This window comes from Monodelphis domestica, chromosome 4, assembly GCF_027887165.1.
Source record: "Monodelphis domestica isolate mMonDom1 chromosome 4, mMonDom1.pri, whole genome shotgun sequence".
Lineage (NCBI taxonomy): Eukaryota > Metazoa > Chordata > Mammalia > Didelphimorphia > Didelphidae > Monodelphis > Monodelphis domestica.
In genome coordinates this window covers 266,150,262-266,164,949 of record NC_077230.1, presented here as the reverse complement: position 1 = coordinate 266,164,949, position 14,688 = coordinate 266,150,262, and the positions used below count along the sequence as shown (strand labels likewise).

At 35.9% G+C, this 14,688-nt stretch overlaps 1 protein-coding gene across 23 annotated transcripts in view; it reads left to right on the top strand.

Moving 5' to 3' along the window:
• CEP295 (centrosomal protein 295) overlaps window positions 1-14,688 on the top strand; it is a 257,489-nt gene that overhangs the window by 194,938 nt on the left and 47,863 nt on the right. For 21 of the 23 annotated variants that reach the window (XM_056794492.1, XM_056794503.1, XM_056794485.1 and 18 more), the window contains one exon: window positions 2,990-3,130. The exons of 1 other annotated variant lie outside the window; for it this stretch is intronic. In XM_056794492.1, the coding sequence (XP_056650470.1) occupies window positions 2,990-3,130 (141 nt within the window). Of the gene's footprint in view, window positions 1-2,139; window positions 2,179-2,989; window positions 3,131-14,688 lie in introns of those variants that run through there. One more of the 23 variants, XM_056794506.1, reaches the window with a different exon arrangement.

The window sequence follows — 14,688 nt, the reverse complement described above, 5'->3', positions numbered from 1 at the left end:
CCAGAGGTCTGTGGCTTTGCACATGTCTGTTGAAGGTCATATTCTCAAATAATTAAATCTTGATCTTTGCTGCAGCCCTTCCTAAATCCTGTTACTCTAAGTAGGGTGGAGATTGTATTTTCCAAGACCTGGTTCTGTCATTCCAAGTATCTCTATTGTATCAATTCTAAAATCAATCATGACTCAAAGAACTTCCTGTTCTATGCTTAAGCATAGGTCAAAACCCTTTCCATTGTTTAGCAAAAGGTTTCTGTCCTAAAGTAGTCTTAAGTAGGGAGGAGAAGGATCCTCCCATGCCAAGGGGTTTCACATTCCAATAGAGTTCTTACTATCAGTAGGAAATTTTTTCCAGTATGAAATTTCCCAATGGGGAAATTTCCAACATTCATAAGTCTAAGAAATTTTAAGGTTTACAATACACAGCAAACTACCAAGAAATGTTTTTATTGAATTAGAACAAATTAGAACAAAATTTATCTGGAAGAACAAAAGGGCAAGAATATCAAGGGAAATAATGAAAAAAATGTAAAGGATGGGGGTCTAGCAGTACCACATCTTAAACTGCACTATAAAGCTGTGGACATCAAAATAATATGGTACTGGCTAAGAGTCAGAAGGGAGGATCAAAGGAATAGAATTGGGGTAAATACTCTCAGTGAGATAGTATATGATAAACCCAAAGATCCCAGCTTTTGGGACAAGAACCCAGTGTTTGACAAAAAGTGCTGGGAAAATTAGAAAACAATATGGCAGAGATTAGGCCTAGATCAACATCACACACCATATAAAAAGATAAATTCAGAATGGGTAAATGACTAAGAAGGAAATTCTAAGTAAATTTGGTGAACATAGAATAGCATACCTGTCAGGTGGGAAAGGAAAGAATTTAAGACCAAGCAAGAAATAGAGAATATTACAAAATGTAAAATGAATAATTTTGATTGTATTAAATTAAAAATGTTTTGTACAAACAAAACCAATGCAACCAAAATTAGAAGCAAAGCAACAAATTGGTGAAAAAATCTTTATAACAGAAACCCCTGAAAAATGTCTAATTTCTCAAATATATAAGGAACTAAATCAATTGTACAAAAAAAAAGCCATTCCTCAATTGATAAATGGTCAAGGGACATGAATAGGCAGTTTTCTGATAAATCAAAAATATCAATAAGCACAATAAGAAAAAGTTTTCTAAATATCTTATAATTAGAGAAATTCAAATCAAAACAACTCTGAGGTATCACCTCACACCTAGCAGATTGGCTAAAATGACAGCAAAGGAAAGTAATGAATGCTGGAGGGGATGGGGCAAAGTAGGGACACTAATTCATTGCTGGTGGAGTTGTGAATTGATCCAACCATTCTGGAGGGCAATTTGGAACTATGCCCAAAGGGTGATAAAAGTCTGTCTGCCCTTTGATCCAGCCATAGCACTGCTGGGTCTGTACCCCAAAGATATCATAAGGAAAAAGACTTGTACAAGAATATTCATAGCTGCACTCTTTGTGGTGGCCAAAAATTTGGAAAATGAGGGGCTTCCCTCCAATTGGGTAATGGCTGAACAAATTGTGGTATCTTTTAGTGATGGAATATGGAATATTACTGGCCTAAAAGGAATAAGGAACTGGAGGAATTCCACGTGAATTGAAAAGACCTGCAGGAATTGATGCAGAGTGAAGGAGCAGAACCAGAAGAACATGTAGAGATGGATACACTGTGACACTGGCACAATCGAATGTAATGGACTTCTCTCCTAGCAGCAATGCAATGATCCAGGACAATTCTGAGGGACTTGTGTGAAAGAATGCTATCCACACCCAGAGAAAGACTTGTGGGAGCACAAACACATAAGAAAAGCATTTGCTTGATCACATGGTTCAATGAGGATATGATTGGGGATGTAGGCTCTAAACAATCACTCTAATAAAAATAATAATATGAGGTCTTGATCAGTGACACATGTAAAACCCAGTGGAATTACTTGTTGGCTATTGGAGGGGGTGGGAGGAGGAGAGGGAAAAACATGAATCTTGTAAACATGGGTTCCAATCTGACTTCAAATATTTACCAGTTTGGTGACCCTGGGCAAGTCACATAACCTTATTTGCCTAGCCTTTCATCTTCTGTCTTTGATTTCAGCAACTCATGAAGACCATCTCCTAAGAACTAAATGATTCCAAACCTCATTAACATGAGACTACCTTCACTGCTAAGACTGTGAATAATAAGTACTAAAGTCATTACTTTAGAAATCTGAAGATTCCGGCCTACATGATCTGACTTTTGGTGTAACACCATTCTGTTACTTCCTGTTATCTCCATTCATTACAGTAAGAGAGGAAGAATTTGTACTCTAACACTCCCAGTCATCCTATAACTCAGCATTTATTGATATTAACCTATCTTAACTTCTGGGTTTTATTGTAGTCTGAAATTTTTTTCATGCTATTTGTATCCTCATCACTCCATTCTTTCCCTTTATGATTCCTCTTTCTTTCCTCATCCATTCACCTTACTCCCACTGTAGCATACATCTTGATAAGATCATATATACCTCCAACAGTAGTGAGTCCACTGGACACTGCCCTTTTTGCATGGTTAGTAAAATACTTCTGCCTGGGACATGTGACCACTCAGAATAGGTCTTACTATCCCCTTTGAGAGAGGGCATTATTTAATCATCAGAAGTAAAAAGTGGAAGGTTTTTGCTCATGGAATAACTGGATTATTTCCTCCTCTCTCCCTTTCCTAAATATAGGTATCCTATTTCTGTTGGACTCCTAGAGTTTTGAGGAAGGAAAAGACAGTGAAAGGACATGGTTCTTTTTCTTTAATTTTTTTTTCAACTTTTCTTTGGCAATTTCCCAGTTTAATTTTTCCTGGCATATGAAATTGATAAGTGGAGATGTTTCATTTTATTTTCAAAAATAGCCATATAGTAAACCAAAAAGTTTTTTAAACTTGGCAATTTATCATTTAATTTCTTCAGGCATCAGAGTTTGAACATAGTATCTCAGAAGAATCAGAGCTTATTTGGAAGAAGACTAGTAACATCTATGTTATAGTTGCAGATTTGATAAAGTCTATCCAAGAGAACAACAAAATAAGTGAATTAGAATCCCATTTTCAGGTAAGGATAAAAACTTTACCAATCTAATCACACACCATCTATTTGGAATTCTCAAATATAACTAAGAACCGGGAAATATGTACATGGCCCACAGAAAAAAGGCAGGAAAATCATACAAACATGCTCGTTAGATCTATTTTTATATATTTTTATTATTTTATATTATAGAACCTCAACTGGGTCTTCATTGCTGCAAGCTGTAGTAAGCAGAGAAGACTGTATTTTGATTGACAGAGACATGTGACACAGAATCACATGAGAGCCTGGGTCAAGATTCCAAGGGGGGTGTGGTCCCAACTGAAAAACAGTCTTCTTGCTGAAGATTTTGGGGGTATCTGTAATTTCACCTATCTATAAGATATCTGGCCCTTGTAAGAAAACAGCTTGAGGAGAGAGACTGCTTGAACAGGCTGCTATCAGCTAGAATGAAGATCGAGGAAAGAACCAAAAATCTCTACTGGGAACTGATTTGGACTTTACCTCTGAGATCTTGGCCCATACCTGGACTCTGTTTGTGAGATTCTGTTTGGGAGGAACTTATTTAACTTAGGAAGTTAGCCAATAGGATAGTTGTTACAGGAAATTAGTTTGGGGGATAAGATTGGGAAATTTCCCTTCTTCTTGTTACCCGCATTCCTATCCCATTTCCCCATTAATAAACTAAAAATATTCAGATGTTACCTCTTGTTTCTTCCCCTTAAACATCCCTAAATAACAGTTGGTGAGCCATGTAGGACCCAACATTCGAAAACCTCTCTGAGCTGCCAGGAGCTCAGAGGGAAGGCCCAACAGAATTCTGGGGGTTTAGCTTGCCTAGGGAAGCCTTTTTGACTGTACCACGTGCTCCCAATAGCCATCTTGGGGTGACCATCTTGGAGCAGTCATCTTGAAAAATATTTTTTGTAATTTTGTATAATTTGTAATAGCATATATATTGTATTTTATTGGACATTGCAACACCACCTAACTATTAATAATTCTATATTACTGATTGATGTAAACATGTCCTCTGACATGTTAGGCATAATTTTATTGTTAATGTGGGAGTACTTGTTGTACATCCCTTATGTTATATTTGTTGGTTTCTCAAGAATATGTCACCTGATATTGGAGTTTGATTGGATGAAACCAGTCATGGAAGTCAAGCTGATTGATGTATTTGCTCATGTTACCCTAAATGTGATCTGCTGTTCTGTCCTATATAAGTCCCATGTACCTGTGTTTGTTTTTGGAAACTGGCTAAAGGTAATAATCACATGGTTCACTAAGTATTCTGAGTTAAAGGTCATGGTAATCCATATGAGATACCAACTTGACAATATGGAACATTATATAAACAACTTTCATATAAACCAGAGGTGTGGAAACAATGCTGACAATAATAATAGCAACAATAATGATGATAATAGTATCAACTATAATAAATCATTAAGTAGATTAGAACAAGAAGAGGCAACAGGAAGGGTCAATGTATGTCCCCTTAGATATCTACCAATAGTAACAAAGAATGAAATACACAAAGTAAGAATCCATAAGAGATTTTCCCCAGAAGACCTCAAATCAATAAGAAGAAGAACCCCAAATTTTAGTGATGAATCTAACAAAGTTATTAAGGAGATGCAATGAGCCATAGAACTCTATGACCCAGATTTTAATGATTTTGTACTCCTTATGAAGGAAGTATTCACAAAGAGAGAGAGGAATAAGTTTATAGAGGAGACTAGATCAGACCCTCTTTTGCAATCATGTCCAGAAAATTATAAACTTGACACAGCTGATGATGGGGTATATTAAGAGCTTATTGAAGCCAGGGATGCCATATTGGAGGTCATGGGGCGATATACAAAATAGCCTAATTCATGGTTCCAAGTTTGAGGCCATTAAACAAAAAGTATCAGAACCACCCACAGTTTTCCTTGAGAGGATAATCAAGGCAGCTGAAACTCTCCTGGGAATGGATGCAGTAAATGAAGGCACCATTGCCCACATCAAGCATATTTTTGTCACGAATGCTGTGCCGAAGGTTAGACAGTTTTTTAAATCCAGTTATCCAGATTGGGAAGAACTTGATTTGTAGGAATTGAGGAGAAAAGCCACACATTTAACCAATGATCCTGAAGAGTAAAATGATGAAAGAGACTACATTGTAGAGGATTTAAAAAGAAAATTGAGGGAAGCTGAATTAAAAGCAAAGGAACGAGAAATTAAGGAGGTAAAAGCAGTACCTCCTTTGAGATCTGTGCAGCCAAGAAATAACAATAATAACTATAGGTCTAGTGAAAGAAGATCAGGTCCTAGGAGATGTTTCCTTTGTGACAGAATTAGACATTTGTACAAGGATTGCAGATTCAGAAACCAATTTAGAAGGCAAATTAATAGGAATGATGGTTTTTATAGGCAATATAAAAATAACTGGAGTGATAATCATTATAATAATGATATTGAATTGAATTGGTTGAATAATAATAATAATCAAAATAGATATGGAAGTCAGTGCCAACTGTGAGGGACAACAAGCACCTAATCTGACCACTATGTAGTTGTGGGTAAAGTCTGGAGCTGGACCGAAATATAGCCAGGTGGTAAAAGGTGATCAAGGCAAGGGTGCCCATACATTATGAATGTTTCCCCAAGGTACATATGAAAATGAATCAGGAAATAATGAGTGTGGTATAAGTGAAAATGAGGAGAGGATAAATAAAATTGAGTGTAACAAAAATAAGTTAGATGGTGATATAAATGAATTAATTCAAAAGATAATATAATTAGTGTAAATAATTGTACAGATAGAACATTGTAATTTAAATTTAGTAGGAAATTCTAATGAATGTAAAATAATGGAAATTAATGAAGAATATAAGCTGAATGATAATAATGAAATTGTAAATGAGAACAATGATACCAAGAGGGAGCATATAAGGACCAATGAGAGTAATATAAAAGCTAATGATACAAAACCCTAGGAAAGTCCTGTAATTCAAACAGATGTAAGCTTGGATCAACAGGAAATGACTGAGCTTTGTATTGATGTTACTGTGCTTGTACCAGTTCTTGAAACCTTCAAACCTCCCAATAGCAATGAACCCTATGTTTCTGTCACTATAAGAGATCAGCTATATGATCTTTTTGTGGATACTGGAGCCAGTAAATCAGTTTTTCAAAGTCTTCCTAAAGCTTGTAAAGCTGTTGGTACTATGGAAGTGATTGGAGCTACTGGAAAACCAGAGAGAGTAGAAAAATTACAACCTAAAAGGATAACTTTAGGCCCTTTATCTGTGGAGCATGAATTTCTTTGTATGCCAGACTGTCCCATGGACCTTTTTAGTAGGGATTTACTGTGTAAATTATGAGCAACAATTCAAATGTACTGGCACTGGGGATATATCATTACAACTCCCAGAAGAATCTCTGAAAGCTTTTCCATTGCTGTTCTTAGATTCAGTCAGTACAGAGAATGATTTGGATTTCATCTATCCTATTCCTGAGGATATCCCAGAAGATTTATGCTCAAAGTCTTCCACAAATGTAGGCCTATTGAAATCAGCTACTCCAATAAGAATGAGAACCAAGGTAGGACCAGTTCCTTGTGTTCCTCAATACCCCTTGGGTAAAGAAGCAATAGAAAGTATCAGACCTAACATTGAGTCCCTAATTCAAAAAGGGATCATAATACCATGCTTCTCAGATTATAATACACCTATACTTCTGATAAAAAGAAAGCCAAAGCTAGATGAAAATGGCAAAATCATCTACAGATTCATCCAAGATCGAAGAGCTGTAAAGGATCACTAAAGACACATCCTACAGTACCAAGCTCAGCTGCTATAATCTCTTCCATCCCAAGTCAAGCAAGATATTTCACCATGGTAGATTTATGCTCAGCTTTTTTCTCTATACCAATTCATGAGAATTCTCAAAAGATCTTTGCTTTTACATGGGATAAAACCCAATGGATGTGGACTCATCTTCCACGGGGATTCACTGATAACCCGAGCCAATTCTCACAAATTTTGAACAGAGACCTTAAAACAATAACATTCAAGGAGTGTAAAAATAGTACATTTTGTTGATGATATCCTCTTAGCATCACCGTCTGCTAAAGTGTTTTTAAAGGGGATGGAAGATTCTTTTGATTGAATTATACAAATGTGGGCATAAAATCTCTAAGGCAAAACTACAGTGGGTATTGCCTCGTGTTGAATATCTTGGATTGATTAGAAGCACTAATGAGGAAATTTCATACTCAAACATATTCTGACCAACAAATATCTAAGTATAAAATTATACTTCTAGGTAGTGAAAAACATCGAGTTGAAGAGGTGTAGTGTATTAAGTCCAGCTACACTTCTTCCTGATTTGCCAAAGAATGGTAAATCATTACATGAATGTATAGAAGTAGTAGATCTAGTAGATATGCCTAGGGTGGATTTAAAAGACACTCCAATTGAAAATCCAGACTTGGATTTATTCACAGATGGTTTTTCATATTTGTTTAATGGAATTTGATGTACAGGTGCTGCAGTTGGCACAGAATTTGAGACACTGCAGAATGGATCATTACCTAGTAAACTTAGTGCTCAAGATGCAGACTTGGTTGCTTTAAAGCAAGCATGTCTTCTGGCTGATGGTAAAAACACAAATATTTATACAGACTCTTGTTATGCTTTTTCCATTTGTCATGCTACAGGAAATATCTGGAAAAAAACGAGGTTTTATTACTGCATTGGGAAAACCAATTGCTCATGCAGAAATAATAACTGAGTTGTTGGATGCTATCAAGAAGGCTAAACAGCTAACAATAATCCATTGTAGAAGTCACACTTATGGCAGGGATTTAGACTCTAAAGGAAATCATAGAGCTGATATCACTGCAAAATTTGCTGCTAAAAATGCTCCTAAATGCTGCTAAAAATGTATGTCATGAACTTATCAACTATAAAATATGATGATCTAGCTTATGTAGACTCAGAAATACAAAAATGGAAGGAGAATTTTGGAGCAAGAAAAGAACATGGCATATGGGTTGTAGATACTGGAAAACTGCAATTACCAAAACACCTGTATACCTATTTGTGTCAAGCCATCCACACAAAAGGTCATTTTTGTACTCAAGCTGTAATTGACACCATAAAGAGACAATGAGTAGCTCCTGGAATAAGCACTGTAGAAAATAAGATCTGTTCAAGGTGTTCTATTTGCCAAAAATTCAATCAAGGGGCATTCAGACAGAAAGGTTTAGGTAGTAGACCTTTAGAATATTGTCCATTTGAGAGTCTGCAAATTGATTACATCAGCATGCCAAAAACTAGAAGATACAAATTTTGCTTGGTAATTGACAGATTGACCAAATGGCCTGAAGCTTTTCCATCAAATGCAAATACCGCTAGCTTTGTGGTGAAAATGTTAACTAAGGAAATTATACCTAGATTTGGAGTACCAAAATACACTTTGATAAGGGACCTCATTTCACCCAAGATATCCTGAAAAGAGTCTATGAGAATCTGGGAATAACACCAAAATATCATGTTCCTTAACAACCACAAAGTTCAGGTCAGGTGGAACACATAAATAGGAAACTCAAGATGATGGTGGGGAAGAACTGTGCTGAAACTCATCTCAAATGACCATATATTCTTCACATAGCTTTGTTTTTTACCTACGTATGAGACCAAGAGCAGATTTACATAAATACATATATACATACATATATGAAATGCTCTTTAGACATGCTCCACTACAGGAAAAAAAATTGTAAAACAGTCTATACATCTCTCATAGGAGGATATTGTCAGCTTGCTTCTTAAGTGCTTTACAACAAAGATTCAAAGAATTACAAGATATAGGAATATTAATTCAAACTGGTCCTTTGGATCATTCTCTTCATAATTACAAACAGGAGATATGGAATATGTCAAAAATTTTGCTAAAACATCAGCAACACAAGAGAGTTGGTTAGGTCCTTACACTGTTGTGTTAGTTTCTCCATCTTCAGTAAAAGTTTTGGGTAGAGATTCATAGTATCATTGTTCACATATAAAATTAGCACATTGTATTAAAAATGAAAATGTACAAATCATCAAAGAAGAGATTGTAGAAAGTTAGAATCATCAGTCAAATTGAGTCTGTAGTCAAAAAGATCAGTAAGGAGAGGACCATTCCTGCAGAAAAGGATAGAAGAGGACAATGCAGATGAAGAGAAGAATACAGGAATTAATGGACATTGTTAAAAGACTGAAAACTTATAAATTTAAAGACTTTGGGAAATTTGTAATGAAGAGGATTACAGGATTAATGGACTAATGAATTAATAATTTGGGGCAATGTATTATAGCACAAAATAACATAGCACTTATTCACACATAAACATAAAGATATTGACTACTATGGAATTGCAGAAGAAGAATTCTTCAAGCAAGAGGAGATGAGAAGAGGTAGAGTCAAGATGGTGGTGTAGAAGCAGCAAAAGTTCAGACCTCTGAATACCCTTCCTTACAAATTACAAACTAAATGCTTGTAGGGGACTAAAGATCAAACCTAACAACAAGATAGAGTCAAGGAACCCTCCTGCTGGACTCAATTCAAAAAGTACGCCCCTCCCCCAAAAGCCAGAATTCAAGAACACTCAGGTTTAAGGAGAAGGCAGAAGGAAGGTCCCAGGACCCACACACACACACCTAGAACGCTAAGCCTCCAGTGGCAGTGGGAACTTCTGGGCGGGCAAAGTTGCTGGTCTGGAGGATATACCTTGTGGGCAGGGTGGTGCCAGGCTCAGTACATCGATCACAAGTGGTGGGGAAGGATTTGGAGAGGAAGCACAGAGCGGGAAGCCTGATCACAGTGGCAGAGACCTTCCATATTGCTCCAGCCTTCCAGGAGGTTTCGGCCTCAGAGCACATCCAGCCTAACCCAGCTGAACTTAATCCCATCAAAAGTCTTCAGAGGTCAGGGAAGCCCAAGCTCCAACACCCCTCTCTCAGACTGCTGGACTTTAATCCAATCAAAAGCCTCCAGAGGACAGGGAATCTCAAACTCCAACACCCCTCCCTCACAGACTTCATGGAGAGATCTCCTGAAAAAGCTCCAAGAGGGGAGACTTTAAGAAAATCCCAAAAGAAAAAAATGAGAGGAGCAAGAGCACAGACAAATACAGGGAGTAAAGAAGGGGTAAATGTGATCAAACAACAGAAAAAGAAAAAAGAAATTACAATCAACAGCTTCTATACAGGCAAAGAACAAATAGCAAACAGAACAGAGGAGGAGGGATCATCAAACAATAAATCAGAAATCCCAGCAAATTGGATACAGGCTTTGGAAGAACTCAAAATGTAATTCAAAACACAATTAAGAGAGGCTGAAGACAATTGGGAAAAGAACTTAAAAACTAAGATAAGTCATCTGGAAACAGAAAATAGTGTCTTGAAAGCCAAAATCAACCAGCTTGAAAGTGAGGCAAAGGAGATGAGAGATGAGGTAAAGAGAATGAAAGATGACCTCCAAAGAAAATCAGACCAGAAGGAGAAGGATGACCAAAAAGCCAGGGATGAAATCCAGTCTTTAAGAACCAGAATACAATAACTAGAATTAAGTGACCTGACAAGGTAGCAGGACAGTATAAAACAAAACCAAAAGAATGAAAAAATTGAGGAAAATATGAAGCATCTCATTCACAAAACAGAATATTTAGAAAATCGTTCAAGGAGAGACAATTTAAGAATCATTGGTCTACCAGAAGACCACGACAAAAGAAAAAAGCTGGACATAATACTACAGGAATTTATCCAAGAAAACTGCCCCAATATTCTAGAACAAGAGGGAAAAGTGGAGATTGAAAGAATCCACAGATCACCTCCTATACTTAATCCCCAACTGACAACACGCAGGAATGTTATAGCAAAAATCAAGAACTATCAGACCAAAGAAAAAATACTACAAGCTTCCAAGAGGAAGTCATTCAGATACCATGGAACCACAGTAAGATTAACACAGGCTCTGGCTGCATCTACAATGAAGGACCGAAAAGCATGGACCATGATATTCCTGAAAGCAAGGGAACTAGGTCTACAATCAAGAATCAACTACCCAGCAAAACTGACTATATTCTTACAGGGGAAAGTATGGTCATTCAACAAAATAGAAGAATTTCAAGAATTCGTAAAGAAAAGACCAGACCTGAACAGAAAATTTGATGCCCAAGCACAGAACTCAAGAGAATCATCAAAAGGTAATTTAAAAAGAGGGGAAAAAAGAAAAACAAAACAAAACAAAAAACTTTTTTTAGAGACTCAATAATTTAAAATGATATGTATCCCTATAAGAAAAGAGGTCATTGGTAACTCTTAAAAATTGTTATTATCACCTGGGCATCTAGAAGAATTATACTTAGAGGGAACAGTGACAAACTGTATAGGATGAAATGACAAGACATAAATAGGTATATAGATCTATGTATGCATAAATACATACACACACATATATATACAACTAGAGCTAAAAAAGTAGTTAATACTAAAAGAAATGGGAAAATAAACAAAAGGGGGTAAATTTATATGTCACAAAAAGCTCATGGCTGGAGGGGAGAGAACATCAATACACTGGAAAGGGTAAAGAGGCTGTAGATAGGAAATACTCAACTCTTACATGCCTTGAAATTGACCCAAAGAGGGAGAAACAATCCAATCCATTGAGGCAGAAAATAGATTTGTGCCCTATAGGGGAATAGAAGGGTAAAAAATGGACTGGTGTGGAGGGAAGCAGTACAAAGGAGGGAGAGGGTGGGAGGGTAGTTTTAAAAAGATTGCAAAGAAAATAAGGGGGGGGAACAATAAGGGAGAGGGTAGAAAGGGAAGTAAAATAAGGATGGGAGCTAGGGGGACTGATTAAAAAAAACATTGGTGTAGAAGGAAATAGTGAAAGAAGAAAAGGCAGGACCAGGAGTAGAAATCAAAATGCTGGGAAATACATAGCTGGTAATCATAACTCTGAATGTTAATGGCATGAACTCAGCCATAAAACGCAAGTGAATAGCAGAGTGGATTAGAAACCAAAATCCTACTACATGTTGTCTACAAGAAACACACATGAGGAAGGTAGATATGCATAGGGTCAAAGTAAGAGGATTGAGCCAAATCTATTGGGCATCAACTGATTTTAAAAAAAGGCAGCAGTCACAATTATGATATCTGGCAAAGCCAAAGTAAAAATCGATCTAGTTAAAAGAGATAGGGAAGGTAATTACATCCTGATAAAAGGCAGTATAGACAATGAGGAAATATCAGTACTCAACATGTATGCACCAAATGGCATAGCATCCAAACTTCTAAAGGAGAAACTAGTGGAGCTCAAGGATGAAATAGATAGAAAAACTATACTAGTGGTAAATCTGAACCTTCCTCTATCCAAACTAGATAAATCAAACCAAAAAATAAATAAGAAAGAGGTAAGAGAAGTGAATGAAATCTTAGAAAAATTAAAGTTAGTAGATAGGTGGAGAAAAATAAATAGGGACAAAAAGGAATACACCTTTTTTCAGCAGCACATGGTACATTCACAAAAATTGACCATGCATTAGGACTAAAAGCATTGCAAACAAGTGCAAAAGAGCAGAAATAATAAATGCAACCTTCTCAGATCACAATGCAATGAAAATTATAATTAATAAGCATACATGGAGAGGTAAATAAAAAATTAATTGGAAATTAAACAATATGTTTCTCGATAACTGGCTAGTTAAAGAACAAATCATAGAAACAATTAATAATTTCATTGAAGAAAGTGACAATGATGAGACATCCTTTCAAAACCCATGGGATGCAGCCAAAACATTCAGAGGGAAATTTATATCCTTGAGTTCATATATTAACAAATTAGGGAGGGCAGAGGTCAATGAATTGGGTATGGAAATTAAAAAACTAGAAAGTGAACAAATTAAAAATCCTCAGATGAAGACTAAATTAGAGATCCTAAAAATCAAAGGAGAAATTAATAAAATTGAAAGTCAAAGAACTATTGATTTAATAAAGACTAGAAGCTGGTACTTTGAAAAAACAAATAAAATAGACAAAGTACTGGTCAGTCTAATTAAAAAAAAGGAAAGAAGAAAACCAAATTGACAGTATCCAAGATGAAAAGGGAGACCTCACCTCTAATGAAGAGGAAATTAAGGCGATCATTAAAAACTATTATGCCCAATTACATGGCAAAAAATATAGCAATCTAGGTGATATGGATGAATGCTTACAAAAATTTAAATTGCCTAGACTAACAGAGGAAGAAATAGATTACCTAAAGAACCGTGTATCAGAAAAAGAAATTAAACAAACCATCAAAGAACTCCCTAAGAAAAAATCCCCAGGTTCAGATGGATTCACAAATGAATTCTATCAAACATTCAAAGAACAACTAATCCCATTATTATACAAACTATTTGACAGAATAAGCAAAGAAGGAGTTCTACCAAATTCATTTTATGACACAAATATGGTACTGGTCCCAAAGCCAGGCAGATCAAAAAAGAGAAAAAAAACTATAGACCAATCTCCTTAATGAATATAGATGCAAAAATCTTAAATAGGATACTAGCAAAAAAACTCCAGCAAGTCATCACAAGGGTTATTCACTATGACCATGTAGGATTCATACCAGGAGAACAAGGATGGTTCAATATTAGGAAAACCATCCACATAATTGACCATATTAACAAGTAAACTGACAAAAATCACATGATTATCTCAATAGATGCAGAAAAAGCCCTTCATAAAATACAGCACCTATTCCTATTGAAAACACTAAAAAGTATAGGAATAGAAGGGCCTTTCCTAAAAATATTAAACAGTATATATCTAAAACTATCAGCAAACATCATCTGCAATGAGGATAAACTAGAAACCTTCCCAATAAGACCAGGAGTGAAACAAGGATACCCATTATCACCTCTATTATTTAACATTGTACTAGAAACACTAGCAGTAGCAATTAGAGAAGAAAAAAGAAATTCAAAGTATTAAAATTGGCAATGAGGAGACCAAGCTATCACTCTTTGAGGATGATATGATGGTCTACTTAAAGAATCCTAGAGAATCAACCAAAAAGCTAGTCAAAATAATCAACAACTTTAGCAAAGTTGCAGGATACAAAATAAACCCGCATAAGTCATCAGCACTTCTATATATCTCCAGCCCATTTCAGTAGCAAGAATTAGAAAGAAAAATTCCATTTAAAATCACCCTAGACAATATAAAATACTTAGGAATCTATCTGCCGAGACAAACACAAGAACTATATGAACACAACTACAAAATGCTCTCCACACAATTAAAACTAGATCTAAACAATTGGAGAAACATTGATTGCTCATGGGTAGGATGAGCTAACATAATAAAAATGACAATCCTGCCCAAATTCATTTACTTATTTAGTGCCATACCCATTGAACAACCAAAAAATTTTTTTACTGAATTAGAAAAAAAATAACAAAGTTCATTTGGAAGAACAAAAAATCAAGGATATCCAGGGAAATCATGGGAAAAAATGCAAAGGAAGGATGACTTGCAGTCCCAGAT